The following is a 26,193-nucleotide window of genomic DNA, read 5'->3' on the forward strand; positions in this document are numbered from 1 at the left end:
CCAGGTTGGTATGTCCGAGGAAGGAGACTACACTTGTATCGCTGAAAACCAAGTGGGAAAAGATGAAATGCACGTACATATCACCGTCGTGACCGCAGCTCCCAAGATACGCCAAAACAGCGAGACCTTTGCCAGATTGAAACCCGGAGGTAACATCCGCTTTGACTGCCAAGCCATTGGTGAACCCAAACCCAGAATCCTGTGGATGTTACCCACCAATGATGTCATAGCAGCATCGAACGAACGCTACTTGTTGCACGTAAATGGCTCTTTGGATATTAGGAACGCAAAGCTAGTTGATGGTGGGGAATATGTTTGCGTGGCTCGCAACCCTGCTGGTGAAAACCGAAGAGTTTACAAACTTGAAATTGGTGGGAACCCACCTGTGATCAACGGTTACCATCAGAACAGGACTGTCATAAAAGATTTCTCCACCAAATACTCTAAGAAACTCATTGACTGTAAAGCTGAAGGCAATCCTCCTCCAACTATCACCTGGATAATGCCAGATAACATATTTCTGAGGGCACCCTACTTTGGTGGCAGGATTAATGTCCATCATAATGGGACTTTAGAAATTCGTAATGTCCGTCCTACTGATACGGGAGAATTCATTTGCATGGCGACAAATGATGGCGGAGTGTCCGTGTTAGTGGTACAACTCGAGGTGACCAATACGCTCCGAAGACCCATTTTCAAAAACCCTTTCAATGAACGGATTCTCTCTCCTTTGGGGAAAACCAACGTTCTGAACTGCTCTGCTGATGGACACCCAAAGCCAGATATCACTTGGATTCTACCCAATGGAACACGGTTTACCGCTGGGCCTAACGCCCACAGACGGGTAGATAACGATGGAACTTTAGTCATCTATAACTCTGGCGTTGAGGATGCTGGGAAATACCGTTGCGGTGCCAAGAACATCATGGGCTATATTGAAAAACTCGTTATCTTGGATGTGGGCCAAAAGCCGTACATCCTTACAAGGCCGAGGGGAATAATCCGCAGTATGTTCGGTGAGCCTCTCTTCCTTCATTGTCTATCTGATGGAAGTCCAAAACCCAAGATCTACTGGACACTCCCTGGGGGCCACACGCTTACCCAGACACAAGTCGTGGGGCGCTACAATTTACTCGAGAACGGTACTCTCATTGTACAGGACACCACTTTGTATGATCGAGGGAACTATATCTGCAGAGCTCGGAATGATGCAGGGGAGGCTGCGCTAACCGTCCCGGTTGTCATCATTGCCTACCCTCCACGCATCACGGCAATGCCACCTCCAACTTTGAGTTTAATGGCGGGAACCCCCGTTAAACTCAACTGCGCTGCCATTGGCGTACCCAAGCCGGAGATTACTTGGGAGCTGCCGGATCATTCCGTTCTGTCGGTGGCCCAACAAGGGAGACGGTTGGGAAGTGAACTGCTTCACCCTCAAGGCACGCTTGTGGTCCAGAAGCTTTCAGCCTTTGATTCGGGCACGTATAAGTGTGTAGCCAAAAACCATCTTGGTACAGACCTAAAGGCTGTTTATGTGCGTGTACTCTAAAAATTACAGCAGAAGGGAACAGACTTCAAGATGTTTTTATCATGGACCCATCTGTACATGTTTTTTTTTACATTGATTTAAATTGAGGACATTAAGGAGCCAGTGGAATTCAAATGGGATTAAGAAAAGAAAACTTAAAAAAAAAACATCTGGTGGGATGGATATTTGTTTTTGGGACTTGGGAGTGAATGTCTGGAAAATCATAGCTGGTACTCAGTCATGTGGGGGATTCTCGACGAACAGAAAGTGTTCATACATTTGAACCCAGAATGATTCCATTGAGGGTTTAACGCTGGCCACACATGGATTCAATTAGAGCACATACACTTTTGTCAGCGGCTCGTCCTTTAGCAGCAAATTAAGAAGACTACGCCGTGCAAAGAACAAACCGTAAAATGCCTATTATTTTTTTATGAATATACAAATATGAAAATTGTTTGACACTGGATACGTAACATTTTTTACAACAATACACGATTCCATAATTCAGTTTTGTAGCAGATGCATTTATTTCTAAAAACAATTTCAAAGACTTGTGATTGATTGTGTTGTACACAAGAATTTACAGTAATGTTATACATTATGCTTATCTGTAATAATACAGTATATAATTGTGTCATACCTACTAATGTATGGGAGAAAATAAATCTAACATTTCATTTTTTGGAGTTTTTTTCCTTCAAATCACAATTAAACGTGAATTAAATCACATGATAGACCATTGTGGATTTTTAGCAATTTGGCTCGATGAGATTTGTTGTTGTTGTTGCTAATTATTAGGAATGTTGTCCTTGATTTCACTTTTCTACTATCTCAGACTGTAATTGTAATATTGAATCTGTCTTTTTATAGTTTAATCCTTCCACTTTGGTGTCTAAAAGGAAATTGTATTATTTGAGATTGGGCTGATATGTGGCTACTGAAAGGAAGTGTGTGTTTTGTCTGGCGGTGGGACCGCAGCTGCTAAAGTGAAACACTGGAGAGAAAGTTCAACTAGCTTCCAGTCAGATAAACACGGCGTGTTTTTACTCGCTACGAGGCGCGTAGGACGGTTTCCTTGGCCACCTTGAAGAAGGTGGAAAATCACATCTCTGGTCTGGTGTTGCATTTTGAAACAGGTTTGTTAGACGGAGGCCTGAACATGGTACGGTACTTTTCCGTTCTTTAGTTTTGATGCTAAACTCAGCAACACATTCCCTGAGGATCGGTTGCCGTATAAGTGGAAGATCCTTTTCAAAACATTTGCAACACGCAGTTCCGTCTTGCCGGCAAGCATACAGTAGAGTAGCGAGTGTGCACTTCTCAGTGTCTGTGCCGGCGGTATAATTTCACACCACAGTTGGACAATCCTCACTTGGGCCTTTTAGCCACAACTAAGATCTTTGCACGTCGTCTTCAGGGAAGCTGTGTCATGCTTTGGTCATCTCAAACATCCATGGGCTATTTATTTTGCAGCCAGGCTTTTTTTTTTTACTTGTCAGCTGCCGTCTTACTTTCACTACCCTGAGGGACACCATTTTGAATAAAAAAAAAAAAATATATATATATATATAATCGTCAGGGGTCAGACAAAATATCAATAGTAATATAAACATCCATCTATTTATTAAAACGTGACGTTTCTTGTCTGGCCTGAGGACAGTGGAAGTACTTCAATAAGGGTTTTCCATTCTGATTGTCTGCAGATGTGGTCTTTGGGCCCCTTAAGAAAACAACCAGGTGAGTTGGTGGGGCCCCCACGACCGTAAACATTACGTTTCGCAACGAACATCATGCTAAAGACATCAAAGCATCTCCAAATTACAGCAAACCAGAGTTCAAGCTGTTAAGCTGGCCAGCTCACCTAATTAAGAAACGTTAAAGTGCTCGTTTACAACAGAAGCTTGTGTATCATTAGCTCGGCATTTAACTGCAACATAAATGAGGAAGCCGAATCGACAAGAAAAAACCTGGCACCCAATAAAACCAGTAAACAGTTTCCACAGGTTGCATTTCAAGAGGTTGATATACATGACATGACATTATCATGCAGACCATCTGCTGCATTGCATCTGTCTGAGCAGCACTTAGCGCATATCTCAGTGACACAAGAACCCCCCCCCAACTGTAAAATAATATGAGCGCATTATTTTGCATCAGTTGTTAGCCGTCAAAATCGCGGAGTACATTCTGCTAGCTAGCTATGCATAGATCCTAAAATTGTAATTTCCCTTAGGGTAGTCCACTGTTATGCCTCGTTGTCTACCATGAGTGTGTGCTTGTCACATTTTATTTTATATATTTTATTTTATTTTGATTGTTACTATGTGGCTGGTGCTGTGTGTGTGTGTGGGGGGGAATCTACCAATGAATAGGAAAATAATATAGCTGGTGTATTGGATCTCATTAGATTGTACAGGTGTACCTATTAAAGTGACCGTCGAGTGTGAACGACTTTGTGTGCCTAAGTTAACATCTGATGTCTTGCGTGCTCACACACAAGCGTCCGCTGAGCACACAGAGACACGGTGTCAAATATGCGAGCAATCCGGGCCCGGCCAGCGTCTCAAAGGGATCTGTTGTCCGTTTTGTCCGCTCGTCGGCCGCATCTCCACATCCTGCTATCACGGGCACACGGGCAGAGGGATGATCGGACAAATAGTCAAAGAGCGATGAGATTCCTCACCGCTGCAAGGTACACACTAAAAGTGTTTTTACTGTATGTGAGGAAAAATGAAGGGCAGGGGGTGACAGCAGGAAAATTATAGTATTCTCTCGCTATGTTATGGATTGTCCTGTTATTATTTGTGAGTGTGTGTGATGTTGCTTTATAAGAATCTGCTTAGAAATCTATTGAGGAATGAAAAAGACGTGCGGGGGCAGATGTTCATGACTGGAATTTCCATTTGGAATTGATTTTGGAAACGTGGCTTTGTTTTGGTCAGTAAAACGTCTTTAGGAGAGGTAATACTATGTCGCATGACTTGCACAATCTCCACACAAGTAGCTTGTTCAATGATGCAAAATCCAGACCAGATGAGTCATCATCAGGGCAAAAACAAAGCACTTGCTATTTCTCCGGAATAAAACCAGCTGGTAGACCGGAAAATCAAACATATCCAGACATTCAACTTTAAAACCTGAATCAAAGTGACACTCATGAAGACAGAAAGTCATTGTGTGGAACTCTCCATTGGGAATAAAATCCAGACTATGTAGCTCCAGGTTACCAATAATACCAAATTAATTCTCTCAAAGTACACACACACATTGGCAACAGACGTCCTTAGCAGGCCAACAACGGTAACACAACAGTAACTTTACACTGTCCAAACAAAAACGTGACCCTCGTATTTCAACTGGACCATATTTACGTCTCGACCGAGGAGATGCATGAACGCAAAAGACCCTCGCAAACAAACACGGACCACCGTCTAGGCACTGAAAGGTTACGCCGACCTGTCACAGTTACAACGTGATTGACGTGTTTTTTCTAACGGGTGAGAGGTCGCAGTTTGTCAGCGCACAGCTGCTGCGGCAGCTCCTGAATTTGTTTGAGCATAGTCGTCTCCTCGTCGGGTTTTCTTGAATCTCTTGAGTGTTGTTAGTCCTGCTTGTTCAGCTTCCTGTTTACAGAGTTTGTTTGCTTAGGAAATGCTAATTGGTCACAAGCCAGCATGCACTTGTGATTCATTCTCATCAAAAATGATTGCATAAGTCTTTTTAAAGGAGGTCATTCAAAGTACTAATGTATTTCCAAAAAGTGAAAATGCTAAGATGAACATACACAGAAAATATTTTGTCAAATATGTGAAAATTCTGAGGGACAAACGTTAATGCTATTAGCATCATTTGGCTACTAGCTTAATGAGCTAACATTGACTTGTAGCACATAAAAGATTTGGATCTGTTTATAGAACATTTCCAACAAAGTGTTTCTTGAATGCGCACCTATCTAACATGTACTATCTAGCGTAGGTTTGCGTGCAGGAGAATTAATTAAGGAAGTGAATGATGCTTAGGTTTCAGTTCGGGACTAGACAGAGGAAGTTTCAGCATTGCTGCCTGCCTGTTGGTACATAACTTTGAAAAAAAAGAAAACAAATCTCAACATCATGTGATGTAAAAATCAAAAGCAGCCCATAAAGGAGCTTGTTTTCAGTTCCTCGGAAAGATGATTATAGCCAAGAATGTGTTGTAGTGGTTAGCCAAGGCAATAAAACCTTGACTGGTCGCCAGACTACAGAAGCCACATGTCAACATGTCATTCATACCTATCGAGGCCGTCAATAAGCCACAGACAAATGACGAAAGACAGCTAAGTAAGATGTTGCGATGCAGGCTAAGCCTGTCTTCCTGTTGACTTTTTTTTTTCAATCGTCTGCAGCGTTTCCGTAAGACAGGAAAGAGAAAGCAGAAGGCTAAGTGAAAGTCCACGCTCATGACACTCCATGTCGCATTCGATCGGAGGCAGCCGAGTGGTTGAATTGGAGAGAGAGCTGGTCAGTGAATGACTTCAATGATTGTTTCAATACTTGAGGTTGTGACTGGTGCATGATTTTTCAAATGTCATTTTCCAGATAGTTTCCTCATGGATGCCAACGCAACCCTGGGCAACCTGAGTTGCTCCCGCGACAATGTCCTGAAGACGGTGGTTTTCCCGGTCCTCTACTCGATCCTGTTCCTTGCCGGAGTGACGCTCAACGGTTTGGCGGTGTGGGTGTTCCTGCGCATCCCGTCGCGCTCCCATTTCGTCATCTACCTCAAGAACGTCGTGGTCGCCGACGTGGTCATGACCCTCACGTTCCCTTTCAAGGTGATTAAGATCGGTAGCTTTTTATGTGCTCTGGCGACCAATCTGGTGAGTATCGCATCAGACAGATTTTAATTCCACTCTCTGGTTATTTACGTTTATAAGAAATAAATGTTTGACCCGTGGCATATTTCATGATCCAAAAATGTCATACCTTCAGACCCAAATTATGATGTGCACCCATGACAACGCTACTAATTTATAGATGTGTCTCTTCCCATCACTACTCGAGGCCGCCATGTCGTAAAATGTGTTTTTGACGATAAGCCACCCAGTCTGCGATAGCGCGTATAGACCGAGGCGAGGGAAACGGTAGTAAACGTCCGTCTGACATTTCACGTGGGAATATTGTCATCTAAAAGATTCATGGGGCACTTTTCAAACATCAAATCAGCCGCCAGAAAGGTTTTTCACGTTCGATTTGAACTTCAAAAAGTTATTTCCCTCTGAATAGCTTTACTGAGCTTTAAGATCATCAAACACCGACATTGACGGATTGCTAATTGGATGATTAGGAATATATGGACGATCCACCATTTCCTCTCTTGTCGCAGGTGTTAGCAGATTCCAATATGGCTTCTACCGGCCTGAGAATATTCGTGTGCCGGATTTCCTCGGTTCTCTTCTACCTCACCATGTACATCAGCATCCTCTTCTTCGGACTGATCAGCATCGACCGATGTCGGAAGACCCTGTCGCCGTTCGAGGGTACCAACGCCAAACGGTTAGCCCTCAGGAAGCTTCTCTCCGCCGCGGTGTGGATCGTCCTTCTGGCGTTCTGCCTCCCCAACGTGATCTTGACCAATAAGACGCCAGGGTCAGCCTATTTCAAGTGCAGCGACCTGAAGGGCCCGGCTGGGCTTTACTGGCACGAGGTGGTCAATCACTTGTGTCAGGTTATCTTCTGGGGGAACCTCTTGATTGTGATCGTGTCCTACACGCTAATCACCAAAGAGCTGTATAAATCGTATTCGCGCACCAAAACTCGACGCCCCGATGGAGGAGGCGGGGTTTCGGGCAAACAGAAACGGCAACCCAAAAGGAAGATGAACACCAACGTCTTCCTGGTCCTGGCCGTGTTCTTCGTGTGCTTCGTGCCGTTCCATTTCGCCCGTGTGCCGTACACAATGAGCCAGACGCGGGATCTTCTCTTCGATTGCAGACTCAAGCTCTTCTTCTTCCAGCTGAAGGAAAGTACTCTCTTCCTGTCGTCGCTCAACTCACTTCTGGATCCGCTCATCTACTTTTTTCTCTGCAAGTCTTTTAGGACCACCTTGTTCAATATCTTCAGGTTGCCCCCCGGTACCTGCAGTTGGCTGCTGGAGAGGGGCTCGGAATCAGATTCTGGCTGCACCACCCTCTGAAACGTGTTGGACTGTCAGGTGACTCTGCAGAAGCATCTGAATTTCAATATATCTTCACACCCTTTGTAGGTTAGATTTGTAATCAGCTTCTTTGCGCTCCCATGTCGGTGAAATCTGGCTCGTTAAGTCTCGTCAAGGTTATTTATGTAGGCCTTAATCAGAAAGGACCCTAAAAGACCTCACAACTAGTTCAGTCGATTCATCGATCAAAGAGTGCGCTTCATTTTGCCTCAATGGTTCCCTGACATAATTAATCAATGCACTGTACACACTTCTGAAGATCAAACTTTTAATTGATTATTGCTGTTATGACACCGAGCCGCATAGATAACTGCCTGGTAAAAATGTTTTGCACTGTGTTGACTATTCAACATTAAAAATGTGATTTTATTTTTTTAATTGTAGTTCATAGAACACTTGTTGATGTTATTTGTTTGTAAACAGTTTTTAAAGGTCACATGTTGACTTTTGGCGTGAATAACGCTATCAATAAAGTTTGATTGATTCACTAATTGAAATTGACGTCCGAGAATTCAAATGTATTGACCAGGCTAGAAGTCTATTGGCATTCTAAAGTAAATGCATTTACTGCATATTTTAAAATGAACATGTTAAATAAAGCAATACAAAAGTAATAATAATATGGCTTTTCGTGGAAATGCATTAGAGTATATTTGAGGCCACCTAGTGGATAAACGCAAGACATACAAGTGTTTTTTTTTTATGTTACATTGATGGCTATTTCAATAAGATTGAATAACTGCGTCCCTAAATTATTTTTAAAAGGCACTTAATCTTCATCTTGTGGTTCAATCTGTTGAAGTGGTGCTTATTTCTGCTTTTTTTATACTCTGTTGTCAATACTGGATATGTAGCAGCTGCCCTCTTGTGGCTAAGAAATGCATTACACAGCAGAGCATTCAATTGTAGGTAAGGGTTATGGCTAGAGATTGAATAGTTTTATGATTATTAAATGTAGTCATAAATGAGTATGTTTTTTTGGTACCATACAACACCCATTAACATTAAATTAAATTATTATATTATATTATTGTGAAATTAAATGGAAGAAGAAATAAATCTTCAAATTTTTTTATTTATATTTATTTATTAGTTTTATTAATTATTTAACTGAAAGAATCGAAGCAAACTTGAGTCAGTACCATCTGTAAAGTAAAAAAAAAACATTTTATTATATGTTTCATGTATTGGATCTTACTAGATAGACAATATAGATGTACTGAGTGAATTAAATTGAACTGAAATAGTATTGATATGTTATAAGACGACATTCAGAGCGATAAAAATCCTGGTTGGTGCATTTTGTCCTTCTTTTTGTGGGAGTGACACAAATTGGACATAAAACCGGATTATAAAATTTCTACTCTTGACAGCAGAAATTTTACGATGCTATTGTAAAAGCTTATTGCGCTGTATAGTTTTCATTTTGATCTTTTATTTATTTATTTTTTTATTTATTGCTTTTAGATTTACAATGGGGGGGGGGGGAGTAGAGAAAACTGCACGCTCTTTTATTTGACTTGTGGCGTTCCTTTCAACACCTATCCAACTTTTAATTGCATAAACAAGACCGTCAATGTGTCACTTTTCAAGGCTAAGTTGTAATGTACAGAAGAATGCACTAGGGGGGGATTAAAACTACAATAAATTTGGACTTGGCAACCTCAGGGTCGATTCTCTCAATCATAGGCGTGCCGCTAAATTCACCTCCTTGTTTTTGGTGTCAAGATTCAAGCAAGTGTGAATCAAGCATCTGTACATCTTGTTGTGATTGTGATGTAAATATCAACTGAGTGATAATCAAGGGTGTGGCTGGGTAAAAAATTCGCAAAATTAGCTGGAGAATTAATCAAGTCAAAATAATGAATCAATTCTATTTTTTAAGAATGTTACAATTATTTTCCATTTCCAATTTTGCGGACCACTTACAATACCGCCACGGACCACGAAAGGGCCGCGGACCACCGATTGACAACGGGCTAATAATCAAAGTCGTACTGCTGTTTTACTAGTTGAATATAAAGCATAAAAATTAGTTGAGGGGGAAAAAAAATCTTATTTCTCATATTTGTGCACATTTTAGGTTTGTTTGTTAAGTAAATGATGTTTCCACTGTGATTGTTCAATGTGGGTATGGTTAGTGAATCAACGGCGGGGTTATTAAAATGTCATATTTTGGACGAGGGAGGTTATCCCGGGGCGGATTCTTCTTCTCATGTGTTGTAAGCAGGGGGGCCCACGCGCTTGCATATGAACTCTATGTGACGTTTGAGAATTGCACTAATAATGTGTTTTCCTCCCTCACGTTTTGCTGAAACACCATTTGAGAAGACGAAACTTTCGAATGGGTCATTTTTGTTCATTTTGTGGTTGAAAAGGCAAAACTTATATGACGTGTCAAAAATATGTCTTTTTATTTCCTTCATTTTTATATCTCAAGCCGCTGCGCCTTTATATTTTATCACCGGTTCAAATAGTAAACCTCCTTTAATTAAACGATCGCCCAGGGGCCGCTTTTCAAGGCCAGCATTTCAACTAGTCCATCTTTTCCCATCTGCTGTCATTCCTGGTCCCGATCCAACAAGCAAAGTCACACAGGAAATTATGCCTGTCATGTTTTCCTCAAAGCGCTCGTTTTATTTATAGAAAGGTGGAAAATTCTAGAAAGCATTACTACGGCAGCATGCATAAGGAACAAATATGACACATTCTGAAGTCGTAAAACTCACAAGCATCTTTTTTTTGTTTTTTTTTGGGGGGGGGGCTATTTTTAAGGGTGGGCAGGAGCGTGCAACAGGTCCACGGAGGAAGGTCCCCCCGGATTGTGCCCGTGGTGTTGGTTTATCGATTGGCACGCACGGGTGCCAAAAGTTCTCGGGAACAATTGGGACAGGAAGTGTGCAAGCAAAGTCTCTTTCACTCACAGGAAGCCTGGCAAAGTCATTGGGTGAATTGGGGGGTGGACAGTCCCTTCAAAAACAGCACACACACATTTAGACAGGAGTAGTTGAAGCGAAGTAACTTAAGTCACACCAATATATGTTCAATTGGAGTTCTTTTGTTTGCCTAACTTCCTGTAGATAACAGCGGGGAAAGCAGAATCGGATGTTTCACTTCTTCCTTCTTCTGAAAGATTGTGGTTTTTTTTGCTCCCATCATTGCCTTATATGTTCTTCTTCTTCCCATGCCGCGCAGTCACATAGCACAGAAGGCCATAAGGTAAGAAGCAATCATTTCAAGAACTTCATTTCAAATGAGAAAATTTGTACTGATATGAAGTCACAAAAGTAAATCGAGTTTTATTTTTCTGTACTTTACGCCAGTATATGTTTGTTGCCATGGCAACTGGTGCTTGTAGTTTAAACACAAAATACTCACGAGAAAGGTCTTTTATTATTGTAATCTATTCTAAAATGTTTTTTTTTTTATGAATACGATTGATATTCCTTAATTTGTGACAGTAATGTAATGGAAATTGTGTTGTCTTGCTATGGTGAACAGCATGGGGTTCATGATCCATACTTGTTATAAGTGTAAATAATTATAATATCTATTCTAAAGATCTATTTCGTCATCTCCAGAAAGACAAGATGAACGCCTCGCAAGCCAACGCTTCCTTCAAGTGTGTCCGGGATATCAGCGTGACCTCGGTGCTGTTCCCCTGGCTGTACAGCATCGTCTTCATCCTCGCCCTGCTGCTCAATTCCATGGCGGCGTGGGTTTTCTTCACCATTCCCAGCAAGTCCACGTTCATGGTCTTTTTAAAAAACGTGGTGAGTGGATTTCAAATCAGGCTCTTTTGTGATATTATCGATACAGACAAGTGAGAGATGTATTGAAACGACAGGTGGTAGCTGACTTGTTGATGACGTCGACCATCCCCCTGAGGATCATGAGCGACACCGGCTTGGGCGGGGATCCGCTACGAGCCTTCCACTGCCGTTACTCGGCCGTTCTCTTCTACGTCACCATGTACATCAGCATCATCTTGCTGGGCCTCATCAGCGTGGACCGTTACCTGAAGATAGTCCGGCCTTTCGGCAAAGGCGTCCTACAGCGGGTGTGGGTCGGCCAGGTGTTGAGCGTCGTGGTCTGGGTGGTCATGTTTTCTTTGGCGCTGCCCAATACGATCTTAAGCAACCAGCCGCCACGCTATTCTAACGGACGGGTCAAGTGCACGTCCATGAAGAGTCAAGCCGGCCTGGATTGGCATGGAGGATTCATCTACTTCGTTCAGGTAGCTATGATATGGAGAATAGAGGTCACTTGATTAGGAACAGCAGCAAAATATTAATTCTAATTCAATGTAGGTTTACTGTGTTTCCTTTGGGCTTCCCCCCATAGGTGATCTTCTGGGGAACGCTGGCCCTGATGGTCTTCTGCTACACATTCATTAGCAAGAAAGTGTATGAGTCATACAGAGCCTCAAAGTGCAGTTCTCAGGCAGCTACTCGCAAAACCAAAGCAAAAGTCTTTGTGGTCGTCGCCGTCTTCTTCGTCTGCTTCGCCCCCTACCACTTTAACCGAGTTCCCTACACTATAACGCAAACCGGCAATGCCATCAGCGACTGCAAGATAAAGAACGGGCTCTACATCGCCAAGGAGACCACGCTGTGGCTGTCGACCACCAACGTGTGTCTGGACCCGCTCATTTACGTGTTCCTGTGCAGCGTGTTCAGGAAGAAACTCACGGCCACGTTCCAACGCAAGCCGTTGGGAGATTCTCCCACCGCTACGTCCACCCAGCTGGAGATGTCGCAAACGGCAAACAACAACAACAACAAGCTTGGTCCACCAAAATAACACACTGGAACTTACATAAAGGTCCAATATGTAAATATGTTTAATATTTTGATTGAAAAAAAAAAAAAATGCTGGAAATCATTCATATTTGGCCCGTCACAGATGAAACCGCTGGAGTTAGCTTTTAGCAGTTAGCATCAGATTAAACAAACAAAACAACAGAAGACTGCAGCAGATCATGACATTGCAAAAAAATGACCACGCTGAATTCCTGCCACACAACACGTTTGCCGAGTCACTGGACGCATGATGTCAAGTGTTCTGAAAGTCGTTGTCAACTTCCTGTTCTCTAATCTCCTTAACCGACACTTTCCCTTCTGTAAACTCAAAAGAAAAACATTTCGTCAGCACTTTTGCAAACATACACTGGAAAATTACAACTTGTATTTTATTCTCATATTTCTGTTGCGTTGTAGCAGGATGACAGAAAGTAAGATTGACCAAGAAATAAGTTACCAGTGTAGCTGAAATTGACTGTGATTGACGACTATGGCCGTCGAAACATTTATTTCAATTGGGCTGGCACTGAATGAGTTAAAGCGACATGTGATGGAACATTTTGTGGTAAAGGAACTTTTCGGCATGTTGCCTGCCTGACTGCTAATTACCCAAACTGCATTTCCTCAGAAATGAAAGTGAAAGTTTTGCACGAGTTTGTGGTTCTGTCAACAAAGTGACCTTAATCACGCACATTAAGTTCAAGCATTGATACGTGCACATATCAAATGCTTGATCAAGCTAAATGTAAAAAAAACAATAGACGCAATCAGCACCGAAAAAGGGCAAGCTAGTTGATTGACTTTTTACTTTCCACCTTTTTTAGCACATTTCTAAACTACTTGTAGAGGGATTAACATTACCTTTCACTTGATTTACAATCATGTCTGCATGCAGATTTGATGAATGTAATAATGAATTATGATCATCCTCCATCCCACCACGTATTGGCTTTACTGCAGAGGCTGATATTTGGTCAGGAAATTAACGAGCTATTTGCTGCGGCCGGAGCCGCAGTTACTGGAGCCAGAAGAAAGGTCGTTTGTCACCCGACGATTAAATCCTCTGACAGCCGTGGCGGTGAGTTATTAGAAATTCAAAATGACGTTCATGGAAATGAAATCAACTCTGTGGATAGTGTTGCCTGGCACCGCATGCATGGACACCGGTCGGGGTCAGGGAAGAGTCAAGACAGGTATGGAAGTGCTATAAGGTCTGACACTTTCATGTTAGTGGCCGCTTGCTAATTGAACTTGCATGACTGACTCCATTTACCAAAAAATCCTGTGGCACTTAAGAGTACAGATGGTAGTTGTGTTTAACAGCTGTGAGGATTATGAGGGGGGGTCCTTGGAAAAAAAGTCTAGATCCCAAAATTTGGAGAACACCTGCTGTAGTTAAGAAAGTGACTTTACTTCCTGCACTCTTCAAATCTACCATAAAGCTACCCTCATCAAATTGGCCACTAGGGAGCAACATTTTTCACAAAGTGCCTTGCCCTTCTCAACACATTACATCAGTGCCCACAAACTCTGCACTGATACTGGATACGCTCATTGTGCATTGTTTTATTTAGTTTATTAGTTTTTAAATATTAATTTACAAGTACTGTTTCATGAATTTGATTGTCTATGTAATTTTAAGGGGTTGCTTCATGCATGTCTCATTCAGTGGCATCAGCCCGATAAAATATGGTGCACACATGTACCCCGCATCTTATCTTTTTCATGCTCGTCTTATTTAATTGACATTATTAATGAATTGTAATAACCGAGTGCATGTATGATTTTTAATTAAGTAATAAGTAATCTGAGTTTAAAACCAAATAAGCATTATTATTATTATCCTTATTGTCGTTATTATTATTATTATCATTATTATTATCATTATTATAATAAGAATCATTGTTGTTGTTGATACTTTGTCCACTTCCGGGATCCTGACTATCACGTGAGGTCACGTGACCCATATGTGCCAGGTCATGTGACAAGTCTCCCGTTTCTTGGGGATTTTTTTTTCCCCCTCTGTCAACTTTCCTGGCGAATCCCAATGATGGCTGGCATCGAGGAGGACCAGTCCTTGCTGGCGGCGGACGACACGGATGAGGACGCCGTGTCCGGCGGAGAGAAGAGCGGCCGTGCTGGCACACCGCTTCCCGCTATCTGCGACCCGGCGCGCGGCTTACACCGGGTCGTTGTCCTGGTGTTTATGTGTTTCCTCGGATTCGGTAAGCACGGAAAGGTGTCAACGTGGAGTAAAGGGTTACTTTAAAATTGTTGTTGTTGTTGTTGTTGTTGTTTTTAATGTCAGCTTCACCCAAAACTAGTGTTACGTGAAACGTTCAAATTGTGAGCTTGTGTTCTTCCCTCCTCCTTCCTCTAGGAAGCTACTTCTGTTATGATAACCCTGCTTCTCTTCAGACTGAACTCCTTCTGGTAAATTGTTTGATATAGTTTTGTAAAAATGACAATAACACAGCAAATATCCTGCATGTAATCATATTCCTCCAGTCAATCAAGTTTGCGTATGGCTTTCAAATGTTCTTTCAACAAAAATGTCATTTCTGATTTAAAATGTCTCCATTACAGAAAGCACACAATGATTAGATTAATCTAAACGACCCCACTAGTGTGACCTATAACCTTTACAACTCAATATAGATGTTTTTTGTTTTGAAATAGAGGAACTAAAAATAAACAACTGAGATAACGTGTTGAGTTTATGCTGATAATTCTTCAATTCATGGCCAAAAGGTTGATTGACTGATTTACTCATTCATTAATAATTGTCCCGAGCAATAAACTTGATCAATTCAATTAGTAACACAGCACCTACTGTTTACTTGTATCTCACTTGTTTGTTCTGGTTTTGTGAAGGATTTGAACTTGAACACGGCCAAGTTCATGCAGCTTTACGCCTGGTACTCGTGGCCCAATGTCATCCTTTGCTTCCTTGGCGGATTCCTCATCGACAGAGTCTTTGGCATCAGGTAATATCAACATTTTGTAAGTAGTTAGTTAGTTTCAGTTAATCAATTAAAAAAAACAATCTAACTGTGATTTCATGTTTTAACTTATTAGGCTGGGAACCATTATCTTTTCCCTCTTCGTTTGTGTTGGGCAGGTAGGTTTGTGTTGTTATTATTATTAAAATAAAAATGATTGAATTTTACTTCAATGTTTTTTTTTTAACTGTTCTTACAGCTAATATTCGCCACTGGAGCTTTGGTAAATCACTTTTGGTTGATGGAAATCGGACGTTTTGTATTTGGGTGAGGATGTTTTTTTAATGTGTACTAAAATATTGCAGTTTAATTGAATTGTTATTTAAATACACTTTTTTTTTTTACACTGAAGCATTTTTTTTTTTTAAATATAATGTCTTTTATTTTTATGCCTTGTTGTGGATAGAATCGGAGGGGAATCCCTGGCTGTGGCCCAGAACACGTATGCTGTCAATTGGTTCAAAGGGAAGGAGCTCAATCTGGTGTTTGGTCTTCAACTCAGTATGGCTCGCCTGGTAAAAAAAAAAAAAAAAAAAAACACTTTTGTTCAGCTGGTGTTAAGAAACAGCTTGTTATGAACGCGTTCACTCTCGTGGTCCGCAGGGCAGCACGGTGAACATGAACATCATGGGTTGGGTCTACAACAAAGTGTCTCTCCTGGTTGGCTCACCCGGTTACATCACGCTCGGCTGCTCGCTCATGATAGGTAAAGACATCCGGGCGCGGTGTGCCGAAGGTTACTCGAGCATTCGAGCAAAATTCTCAGCTGACAGATGAGAAGGAGAACCAAAAGTGCAAGTTGCTGCTTTATGTGAATGACGCCAGTTAGAGGAAGTGTCACTTCTCCTTCCCCCCCCCCCCCCCCTCCCATGTTAATGTGTCTAAGAAATGACGACTTTCTTGGGATAATTGCTAATTTTGTCGATTTGTTCTTTGGATTTTATGATGTTAAGTGGCACAGAAAATATGTTTATTTCAATCACATATCAGTAAAAAAAACAAATGTTTAACTTATTAAAAGACATTTGATATCATCAAAAAAATGTTTATATTTTTTTTGTATCCAATTTTGTATGTTTAGCCCTTTGCTATTAAAATGACAGCTCTCATCACGTGCCAAAGGAAATTCAGCTTTTCCATCAATATTTGCGTTAATTACCATACCCGACTTTAATCCTATTTTCTCTCCTCAGCCGCCGTAACCTGCTTTTTCTCGCTAATCTGCGCTCTGGTGCTGGCATTCCTCGACAAACGAGCGGAGAAAATCCTCAAGAAAGAACAAGGCAAAACCGGTAAAGCATTCAGACTACTACGTCTTGTCGTGTCACTACTTTTACGCCACCAGAAGTTATTTCACTGCCTGCTTTTAATTACAATATCTCTCACTTTAATTAAATTGCGCCGTTAAAGAAAAACACAGCTGTAATTTAATGATGTTTTTTTTTTTTTTAATGAGTTTCTGCTTCAATGCGTGTTTGTCTCTTGATTGTCAGGCGACGTAATTCAGCTGACTGATGTGAAAGACTTCCCCTTACCCCTGTGGATCATCTTCATCATTTGCGTCAGCTACTATGTGGCCATCTTCCCTTTTATTGGACTGGGACAGTGAGTATTAAGAAAAGCGGCCCCTCGCTCGACCAGGAATCACCTTAAGCACTTTTGTGTGTGTGTGTGTGTTTTTTTAACTTGTATTTATTGTCCCTGAATTAATTTCAATTGGTTTTAGTCAACAGCGTTACTAGTGTAAAACGGACACGATACAAATTTACAATCACGATGATCGGCAAATGAATGAGACGACTAATCGAAGAATTCAAACCGGATTACCAAAAAAATGGCTGACTCAAAATATCCAAAATTTGGGGTTCCACAAGTCAAGTGTGTCTACTGCCATTTTCATTTCCACTCTTCTCTAGCAAATAGGAAAGCTGTGAGCTTGTCTTGGGAAATGTGCGCGTGAATTTTGAATGAGAGCATTTGATGTCTCATCAGAGTTGTTATTAAGTTTACTGAAGCTATAACAATGTTTATAATTCACAATAATAGTTTCCTCTGGAGGGGGGGACATAGCGGGCATCTGCCGAAAACATATTTATTGTCCTTGAGTGAACGAGGAAGCGGATTTTACTCCTAAGCAAGACATCATTATGTTTTGAAGGGCGCGCTCGGAGTAGAACGGAGAGCCTCGTTAGACGAGCACAACGTCCGTGACTGCAGTAAGTTTTCGTGGCACGATTATTATCAAGCCACAGAGTGGAGAAAAAGCCTCGGCGATGAAACAAATCAATTGACGCGGTCGCGAGTTGAAAGAAATCACTTAGCCGCTGACGTAGCTTCTCCGAGTCGCGTAGTTGTCGAGGCAAAATGACGGATGGCGGGAGAAAAGTTGCTAAAGTGTTAAGTTCCCATCAAACCCTCTTCCCGTCCCCCTTTCTCCGCAGGGTCTTCTTCATCGAAAAGTTCGACTTTTCCCCGGCTCAAGCGAGAGCTGTCAACAGGTGCTTCTCAGTCGATGCAATTTATGGCGACAGAGCATCATTTTCTGATTTACGTCCTCACTTTTCTTTTTTTTTTTTATTGCCCTTCCGACTCCTTCAGCATCGTTTATATCATCTCAGCGCCGGCTTCCCCCGTTTTGGGCTTTCTGGTGGACAAGACAGGAAAGAACATCATTTGGGTGATGTGCGCCGTGTGCACCACGCTCGCCTCTCACATGATGCTGGCCTTCACCTTCTGGAATCCCTGGATCGGCATGGTAACCCATGAACAGAAATTTGTGGGCGGGGCATTTCCGGAATATATGATCTCCCATTTTTGTGTCTTCCAGTCACTGCTGGGCTTGTCTTACTCCCTCTTGGCATGCGCCCTGTGGCCCATGGTGGCTTTCGTGGTACCGGAGCACCAGCTGGGGACCGCCTACGGCTTGTAGGAACGCTTCTCATTCCCCATCTAATGAATTGCGGCTTATCGTGTTTCATTGACGCCAAATGTTTCTCCCGATAGCATGCAGTCCATCCAGAATCTGGGATTAGCGCTCATCGCCATGGCAGCTGGAGCCATCCTCGATAATAAAGGATACCTCTTACTCCAAGTCTTTTTCTGTTCCTGCATCTGCAGTCAGTCTCTTTTCGTATTTGTCAGCTATTGAACTTTATTTTTTTTTGGTTTTCATTCTTGACAATCTTTTGTGTTTCTTGCAGTTTCATTGATGGCAGTGGTGATGCTTTACTTTGTAAATTTTCTAAGAGGTAAGAGTCTTTTCCACAACACCCCCTTTCCCTTCTTAATCACTTTGTTCCTTTTACTCGCCCTCCAGGTGGAGATTTGAACCGGTCAGCTTCAGCCAGAAGCAAACTCCAGAAAGAAGCCACTTCAGATGCTGAGTGAGTAGCTGCCGCTCTTCAGCCGCCGCTTTTCCGCCCACTCTCAAGCGTCTTAGAAGCGTAATGAACAGCCCACTCGTCTAATCAAGTGGTACGCATATTTTGTGGCTCTTGTGAGATGTACTGGACTGAGTCGACTATTTCGTCTGCTGGTATGTCGACCCCCACCGACCCCTTCATTAGGTACACCATCCACTATATGTGGAAGTTCATGTTGACGTTGGCTATTTTTTAGATTAGCCTAGCAACACGAAGAACACGATTAGTCTAACAATGTGGTATCCTAGTCCAATAATGCTTAATATTAGCCTAACAATATAAGAAGCTAGTTTAAATAAGAAAGTGGCAATTATTGCTAAAGCTTAGCCAGGAGCTAATTTGGGGAATGCAAAAAAATAGCCAAACAATTGAGGATATGTTAAACAATACAAGAAGCTAATTTGAATAAGAAAACTAGTGAATTATTGTTAAAGATTAGCCGAGCAATGCCACAAGCTAATTTTGGAAATGCTAAAAATGAGCTAAAACAATTCACAAGGCTATTGTTAAATATTTGCTTTGTTGTAAGATAAATTTACAAATGGTAAACATTTGTTTTAAAGATTGTTTTGGTGGGCCACACTTTACTTTTTGTCCTCATTTTATTTTTCCACGGTGCGTTCCCAGGAGTGGGAATGAGGTCAGATCGGTTTATCTTTGTTGCCATCCACTGTATGTCTGACTAATGTATCTCCATGCTGTAATGACTATTTTCCAGATGATGATGTTGATGAGGGATCGCACGTGGTCTCTGGGCGTACAGAGGCAGCAACCCGCATCGTCCACCCCTCAGTTCCCAATCTTGGGCCATGGGGGCAGGACTGCGGGACTTGTGACTCTGCCCAGTGCTGCCATCTTTGGCGTTTCCCCACCATAGCTGAATATCTGGATGTAACATCTGATTTTTTTTTTTGGTCTTCTATTTAAGAAGAATTTTTTTAAGACTATTCAGTATCGCAATTGAGAGGAACCGAGCAACCTGATTACCTTTTTATCCTGTGGAGTCATTTATTCAAAAGTGCATTTCTTTTTTATCATTTGTGTATGTATATAAATCCTAGATTCTCTCCAAGGGACCAGAGGGACTTGATATTTTAATCATTGGCACTATGGAACAGTAACGGTGGCTGCTTTAAAAGGGCATTGCTTTTTAATTGAAGTCTTTGTCGTCATGTAATTATGTGATATGCTCCTCACTGGTTTGGGGATGTATTTTTTTTTCTTTGCATTTCTAACCACTCATTTCTTTAAGAAAAAAATTATGAATGTGTCCTTTTTAGGATACTTGTTTCATTCAGTTCAAGTAGTGAGCTGAATGAAAGAAATGACTTGCACGTAGAAAAAAGATTGATGCACGATGGCAGCCAACTTGAATAATCATGAGTCGGTTTTGTTAAACCAAGTAAAACATTTTGAATAAACAGCTTTGTGAACACCACAGTCGGTTTTTTGTTTATTCCTCACAGGGGAGTTTGTGAGGTTGTTGCAAAAAGTTCTAACTGTGTTGTTGGTGTAGGAACAGGTGGCGGCGACACAGTCAGCTGACCGAGGGCGACGTGGCTCGACTGTCACCGATGTCTGCATTTGGATTGCGCAACCGCTATCTGTCCAAGCTTGGAGCGCAGGTATCGTGCAGAAATTTTGAAATGTTTTTAGAAAAGTCCTTTAAAACCCAAACGATGTTTGGATTGTATTTCTGAATATTTTTATGGTTTATGAATCAACTAAGCAGTTATTTAATGGGATACATTTTATATTTTATTTACACTAGGGTTGCAACTAACAATGATGTTAATAGTCGATTATTTTAAATTGGTGAATCTATTTAAAAAAAAAAAAAACATTTTACATCCTATTGCTTTATTTAAAAACAAGAAATTATTTGAAATTGATAGTGCAGATAATGCACTAACAAACTTCTGATGACACATTTACTTGTTTGGTGAATGTCTTATTTGGGTTTAATGCAAAGCAAATGCTGAATCAGCAAAAATGATCAAACTTTCTGTTACAGGTCTGCAATTCCCCAAATTTTAAACTGAAACCGATTCATCGAGTAATCATTAACGAATGCTCAATTTGCTGTTGCTTAATCGTTGCACCTCTGATTTATACAAATATATCTTTACAACTTTAGAGTGGTATTTGTTGAAGAAAACGACTTTGGGGGTTTGGCTGTAATTCATTAGGCCTATAATGTGCTACTTCAGGTCTTGCCACTGAGCCAAGAGGATTGATTTTAATGCCCCGCTGATGTATTTGTTTATCCATCACCACCTCCTCGGCTCTAAATGAGGTCTTCTCCCGTTCTTTCCTCTCTGCTCTCAGCTGCCAGGCCACTGCTCCAGCCATCTGTCATCACTCGCCCACAGGAGCGTTCTGAAGTGATGCCCTTCATTCGGCCGTCTCCACTCCTCTGGCACTTTGGTCACGTGACTCCGCACAAGTATGCGATGACAATAAGAAATGGGAGGACGAGAGAGAGAGAGAGCGTGTTTACCGTCCTTCTGAACTCGTAGACATCACGTTCGTACCTTGAAGTCGCTTTCAACCTTCACACGGGTGATTGTTATTCCGACAGAGTGGACAGGTATCGTCTTTCCTTTCCATTGTTTAGTTTCAATTAATTGGGACAAAAAGGCACGGGTGGTGCTTGTATTTTATTTAGTTTTTTTTCTTTCTTTTTTAATTTTTTATCACAAAGGTGGACTTAGAACAACAGAAAAGCAGCGACTCCTTCATCTTTCGATTTTGTTTATTTATTTGAATTAAGAGCCTTGTGAAGTGTCCGCAAGCTTCGGGCTACTCAGCACATTCACCACTTTCACATTTCCCCTGCAGTGGTTTTATAGAATGCCTTAAATTACTTCTTTAAATAGGATGAATCAGACTTGTTGAATATTAACTAATGCCTATAAAATAAAGAGTTATTAAAACCGAAGGGGGAAAAAAAAGAAAGCTTGTTAACAGTCTGGAGTTTGGACTTTAGAGTTATTCTTGCACTCATCACAAATGGGGGTACAGGGGGAATCTACACTAATGTAACCCTCAAGATTAAATATTGGACACTAAAGCTACATTTGCACAGAAAGTTTAAGTCAAGTTTTAGTTTTGTGATACTTCCTAAGAGTTTCCTGTGGCCGATTGAGTGTTCCCAAAGTTCCTGCAGCGGAATGCGCCTTTAAAAGTGTATTTTTAAGGGTACCACAAGAGGATCAAGACCCCAAAGTGACAGGATCACGATCATTTGGCTTTGTTTTCATTGTTGTTGAATCAGACCAAACTAAAATTATTAGAGGTGGAAGGATTTTTTTTTTTTTTTTTTTAAAGATCATTAATTCTATGACAGTTTTGGGGCCATTTTTTTTTCTCCCTGTATGCAATCCTTCAAAATAAATTGGATTGGAAGAATTACAAAGAATAAGGAGCAATTTAAAAAATTGTGTTAAGTTTGTCTGTTCCTGAACTGTATGACACTGGCGGAGCTAGACGGGGGGCTGCGAGGGCACTGCCCTCCCCCATGTGCCGGAATTTTCGGTATTTTCTGACTTTTCTGTGAAAGTTTTCTCACATTTTTCCCTGCCCCTTGCAGGTAACCTATAATGAAGCTTTTTTTCAAGAATTTGGGGGTTTGTAATTTTTTGGGGTTGTTTTGTTGGCCCTGAGGTATCCTTGCACACAAGGAAAAAAGGGGAGGTCAAAGCTCCTAAAGTATTTTCCTCGTCCACAATACTATGTCCCTAAATTACCTCAAATAACAGTGAGCGCACACACACACACACACACACACACACACACACACACACACACACACAAAAGTTAATGCAATATTTCTCATGAGGGGTTGGTGGGTTAATTGTCTCGAGTCAAACGCATTTATGCCATCATTGTGTGAAACCTCTGAAGTTGAGACTTGAGTTCACGGAGTATTTAAAGTAGAGGTACTCAAATATAAATATTAAAGGGCCAGTATTTTTTTTTTTTAAAGAGTCAAAGGTCAGATGAAATAATACAGAAATATTCAAAACAAAATATATGATTTTGCATTATCATTTGCTTATAGTTTAGTTTTCTTTTTCTTCAGCTTTTTTTTTATGTACATACTGAGCACCAATACATATAAACACGACGAGGTGAGTTTTGCTTTCTTAACAAAAACAAATTATTTGATTTGATTATATTTGCACAGATGTTAACTGTCAGAAATGTTTTAACTATTCACAATTGACATTCATAAATCTTTTTTTTTACTACAGTGGGGACTTGTTGCAGAATGTCCATCTTAATTCCTTTTAGTGAGTTTTTTGGATAAATATGTTGCTGATGTCTTTCACAAAGAGGAAAATCATCTGGCACCTTTTTTGGTGCATTTCCAAAGCATACGCTTCCACACCAATGCATGCGGTGACACGCTGTATAAAAACGCGCGTACACTCTCAGCATCCCATTGGCTGCGAGGGTCCCCCCCCCCCCCCTCCTCCTCCTCACCAACCGAGCCCAAGCACCCACCCCCCCCTCCAAACCAAGTCAGGTCATCTCTCCGGCTGCTCCCCTCTCAAAGTGTCCACTTGATCCGTGACTGGCTGCGGAAAGAAGGGGAAAGCGCTCGCCAGAGAGAAAAGCCAGAAGAGAGGGACAGCGCCATGCTGAGGAACTCCACGCACAGGTTGGTGTCACTCCGCCGCCGCCACCGCCGCCGATTCCTCTCTGCGATCTGCGCTAAGTTGAGCGGTGTCCTTGCAGAGGCATGCATCCCGGAGAGGAGGCGAGGATGCGAAGCGGGAGTAGCGTGGCGCGGGAGAGGAGACACCTTGCCCTGCGCATCAACAACCAGGTGAGATTTTTTTATTTATTTATTTTCCCCTCTATTGAAGCAGCAGTCTTAGCGTGGGTTGGATTCATGCAACAGAAAAATGTTTGTGTGGGTGGATCTTCTCCTCTTCCTTCTCACACTGTCTCCCACTCTCTCTCTCTTGCTCTTTCTGAGTGGCACAAGCAATGATGTAATCCACTTTCTGGGCTTTTAATGGGAGCAGGAAGTTGATCAGACGACGCGGAGGCTCATTGATTAGAATAAAAAGCGGCAGTAGATAGAAGAAGTAGAGTGGAGCCATTTGCACAACATTATCAGGCTTTCTCCAAGCCAACATGCAACTTTAATTGCGGAGGATTTCGCCTCGCTATAGTTCAAATAGACGGATTCAATTTGCTTTTTATCTGTATAGGCTAGAAGACACTTATATATTTTTTTTTATTCAATTGCCATGGCAACACCTTTAATCCTCTTAAAGGTCTTCAGCCAGATTGTGTCTTTTTACATTACGCTGGTTTTAAAGTGGGCCGATGGGAGCAATCTTTCCTTCAAGAGATAGTTCTTTTTTTTTTTATATATATATATTGTCGGGTATACTATGCTGTTCCTCAAGTAGGTTGGAATTGCAGAAGTGTCTATATTAACCTGAGAATGAAATTTGGCTCAAGAAAATTGCAAAATATTGACATCGGAGGGTAATTTGTAATTAGTTATAGTATCACTATTGACTAATTGGGATAGCTGTCATTCATATATATTTTTTTTAGATTTTATATGATATTTTTAAAAATATTTTGTACATTTTTTAAGTAACATATTTTGCTGCTAAAATCTGCTACATCCTTAGAAATGAAAATGAAAAAAATCCTTTAGTTCAGTTTTTTTTTTGTTTTGTTTTCTGAGGAGAAAAAATAATGCTCCAACTTTTGGAAAGGTGACCATTTTTAGTGTTCTATACAAGTCAGTCATCTTCTTCCTGCAAGCATCCAAGTTCACCTGCTAGCAACCATCTTCTGAATATTTGATGCCCATGATGTAGTCTTGCGCATTATTGGCGGCTGAGCTCATTGAGTTTTGCGAGCATCGTCGACGCTGTTCCATCACAGCTTTTCCAACTCGCACGTCAATATCGACACGCACACACACGGACGCCGCTCACTGCTTCAACTTACTCCATTTTTTTGTCTTCTTTTCCGTTCTGCTCCAATCCATTTCCACGACTCCACCTCACAGTAGAGTTTCATTATCCCCAAAAATGACATTTCCCCAAAATTGAAGCAGCTTATCTCCTCAAGAGTTCACCTCCGTGGAGGACACTTACCCCCCCCTCGCCCCCCCCCCTCGGAGAAAGCACTGTAAGCGCTAATCGGCGTGTGAAATATGAGTGAGGATACAGAAATGCAGTTTATTGGATATAGAGGCCGCTCCACTTGCTGGTGTCTGTGGGAGTGATTCGGGTTCATCACTCAGCCGTACCCCCACTCACTCCCCCCCCCCTTCCCTGAGAGACACGTTCATCTGTCCAGCTATTACCCCATAATCAATGGGACAGCACCATTTTTACAGCCAACGGGTTTAAGCAGCACACCGCAGGGAGGGGGCGGCGGCCATTTTTTTTTTTCCCCCTTTAATAGGGTTAGGCATGAAATACACAGTGCAGGTGGCATTGTTGACGCAGCACTTGTAGCCGGAATGATGAAGTCATCCATCACCATCCGGCATGAGGTGGCTCCTGATCCGAGCATCCCGGCATGCAACACTCTTAATCAGAACATCTGCTGGCAACACAGATGCTGTGGATCCAACTGGGGGGGGGGGGGGGGTATCGTTTTTCGCAAGTGCCTGATATGTCCACAACAAAAGCAATATTTTCACTTCATCATAAGATTTATTCTTTTGTTTCTCTATGACAATGTCAATCAAAACTTTTATGAACCTGATGAAACGTTTTCTAAGTCCAATGTAGCTTGCTAATGTTAGCAGCTAACTAGCCAAATAGCTTGGCTTTTCCTTAGAAATTGAATCAGCCACAACCTGCTTCCTTTCCAGATGTTCGTGAGCCACCGTCTGCTGCCATGAAAAACAACTTCTGGCTTGCAGATTTTTATACTCATTTGCCCGTTAGCCAGAATACCATTTGGTCGTAGCTTAGCCGGTGACATCACGTTTGACCCCTATTTGCATCAAGGGCAACTACAGTGGCAGATTGGAGGCAAAAGCAAGGCTTCAAAAATGAAACGATGTCAATCGTGAAAATATCCATCGCCGATTTTGCTGAAGAATGTGACGACTCGACTAATTTTGGCTGCCCTAGTACAAATATATAATATTCAGTTTACCGTAAAAAGAAGAATCGTATCATGCTCAAGTTCCCGACCTGCCTGCCGATTGGTTCGGAATCAATTCCTTTGCCGCAATCATCCTCACT

General features: G+C 41.7%; 5 protein-coding genes across 13 annotated transcripts in view; all 5 read left to right on the forward strand.

The window, feature by feature from the left end:
- Window positions 1–2,208, forward strand: part of igsf10 (immunoglobulin superfamily, member 10) — an 83,915-nt gene extending 81,707 nt beyond the window's left edge. For all 6 annotated transcript variants that reach the window (XM_085915917.1, XM_085915923.1, XM_085915921.1 and 3 more), the window contains one exon: window positions 5–2,208. In XM_085915917.1, coding sequence (XP_085772043.1) covers window positions 5–1,549 — 1,545 coding nt within the window. In that variant the 3' untranslated portion in view covers window positions 1,550–2,208. The remainder of the gene's footprint in view (window positions 1–4) is intronic.
- A 1,898-nt stretch (window positions 2,209–4,106) lies between these two features.
- p2ry12 (purinergic receptor P2Y12) lies at window positions 4,107–8,649 on the forward strand. Of its 2 annotated transcripts, none has more exons than XM_085916455.1 (3): window positions 4,107–4,223; window positions 6,109–6,344; window positions 6,896–8,649. In XM_085916455.1, exons 2-3 carry the CDS (start codon window positions 6,120–6,122, stop codon window positions 7,703–7,705), a joined length of 1,035 nt encoding a protein of 344 aa, XP_085772581.1. In that variant the 5' UTR covers window positions 4,107–4,223; window positions 6,109–6,119; the 3' UTR covers window positions 7,706–8,649. The 2 variants fall into 2 exon arrangements, with proteins under 2 accessions (XP_085772581.1, XP_085772580.1); XM_085916454.1 differs by lacking the exon at window positions 4,107–4,223 and adding an exon at window positions 5,735–6,030.
- Window positions 8,650–10,577: 1,928 nt separating this feature from the next.
- On the forward strand, window positions 10,578–13,287 carry p2ry13 (purinergic receptor P2Y13). 2 transcript variants are annotated; one of them, XM_085916541.1, is made up of 4 exons: window positions 10,578–10,945; window positions 11,308–11,499; window positions 11,574–11,963; window positions 12,071–13,287. In XM_085916541.1, the coding sequence occupies exons 1-4, from the start codon at window positions 10,832–10,834 to the stop codon at window positions 12,527–12,529; spliced, it is 1,155 nt and encodes a 384-aa protein (XP_085772667.1). In that variant the 5' UTR covers window positions 10,578–10,831; the 3' UTR covers window positions 12,530–13,287. The 2 variants fall into 2 exon arrangements, with proteins under 2 accessions (XP_085772667.1, XP_085772668.1); XM_085916542.1 differs by having other exon boundaries at window positions 10,927–10,945; window positions 11,288–11,499.
- Window positions 13,288–14,470: 1,183 nt separating this feature from the next.
- On the forward strand, window positions 14,471–22,992 carry mfsd1 (major facilitator superfamily domain containing 1). 2 transcript variants are annotated; one of them, XM_085917147.1, is made up of 17 exons: window positions 14,471–14,753; window positions 14,909–14,961; window positions 15,403–15,515; window positions 15,607–15,649; window positions 15,730–15,797; window positions 15,937–16,045; window positions 16,134–16,236; window positions 16,724–16,822; window positions 17,024–17,135; window positions 17,972–18,028; window positions 18,129–18,285; window positions 18,358–18,455; window positions 18,534–18,646; window positions 18,731–18,778; window positions 18,847–18,913; window positions 20,469–20,577; window positions 21,281–22,992. In XM_085917147.1, the coding sequence occupies exons 1-17, from the start codon at window positions 14,576–14,578 to the stop codon at window positions 21,338–21,340; spliced, it is 1,587 nt and encodes a 528-aa protein (XP_085773273.1). In that variant the 5' UTR covers window positions 14,471–14,575; the 3' UTR covers window positions 21,341–22,992. The 2 variants fall into 2 exon arrangements, with proteins under 2 accessions (XP_085773273.1, XP_085773274.1); XM_085917148.1 differs by lacking the exons at window positions 20,469–20,577; window positions 21,281–22,992 and adding an exon at window positions 19,671–20,429.
- A 530-nt stretch (window positions 22,993–23,522) lies between these two features.
- schip1 (schwannomin interacting protein 1) overlaps window positions 23,523–26,193 on the forward strand; it is a 123,766-nt gene continuing 121,095 nt past the window's right edge. The window contains exons 1-2 of the mRNA XM_085916163.1: window positions 23,523–23,618; window positions 23,696–23,786. Coding sequence (XP_085772289.1) covers window positions 23,596–23,618; window positions 23,696–23,786 — 114 coding nt within the window. The 5' untranslated portion in view covers window positions 23,523–23,595. The remainder of the gene's footprint in view (window positions 23,619–23,695; window positions 23,787–26,193) is intronic.

The sequence above is a fragment of the Syngnathus leptorhynchus genome, chromosome 7 (genome assembly GCF_054491065.1).
Source record: "Syngnathus leptorhynchus isolate UIUO chromosome 7, UIUO_Slep, whole genome shotgun sequence".
NCBI lineage: Eukaryota > Metazoa > Chordata > Actinopteri > Syngnathiformes > Syngnathidae > Syngnathus > Syngnathus leptorhynchus.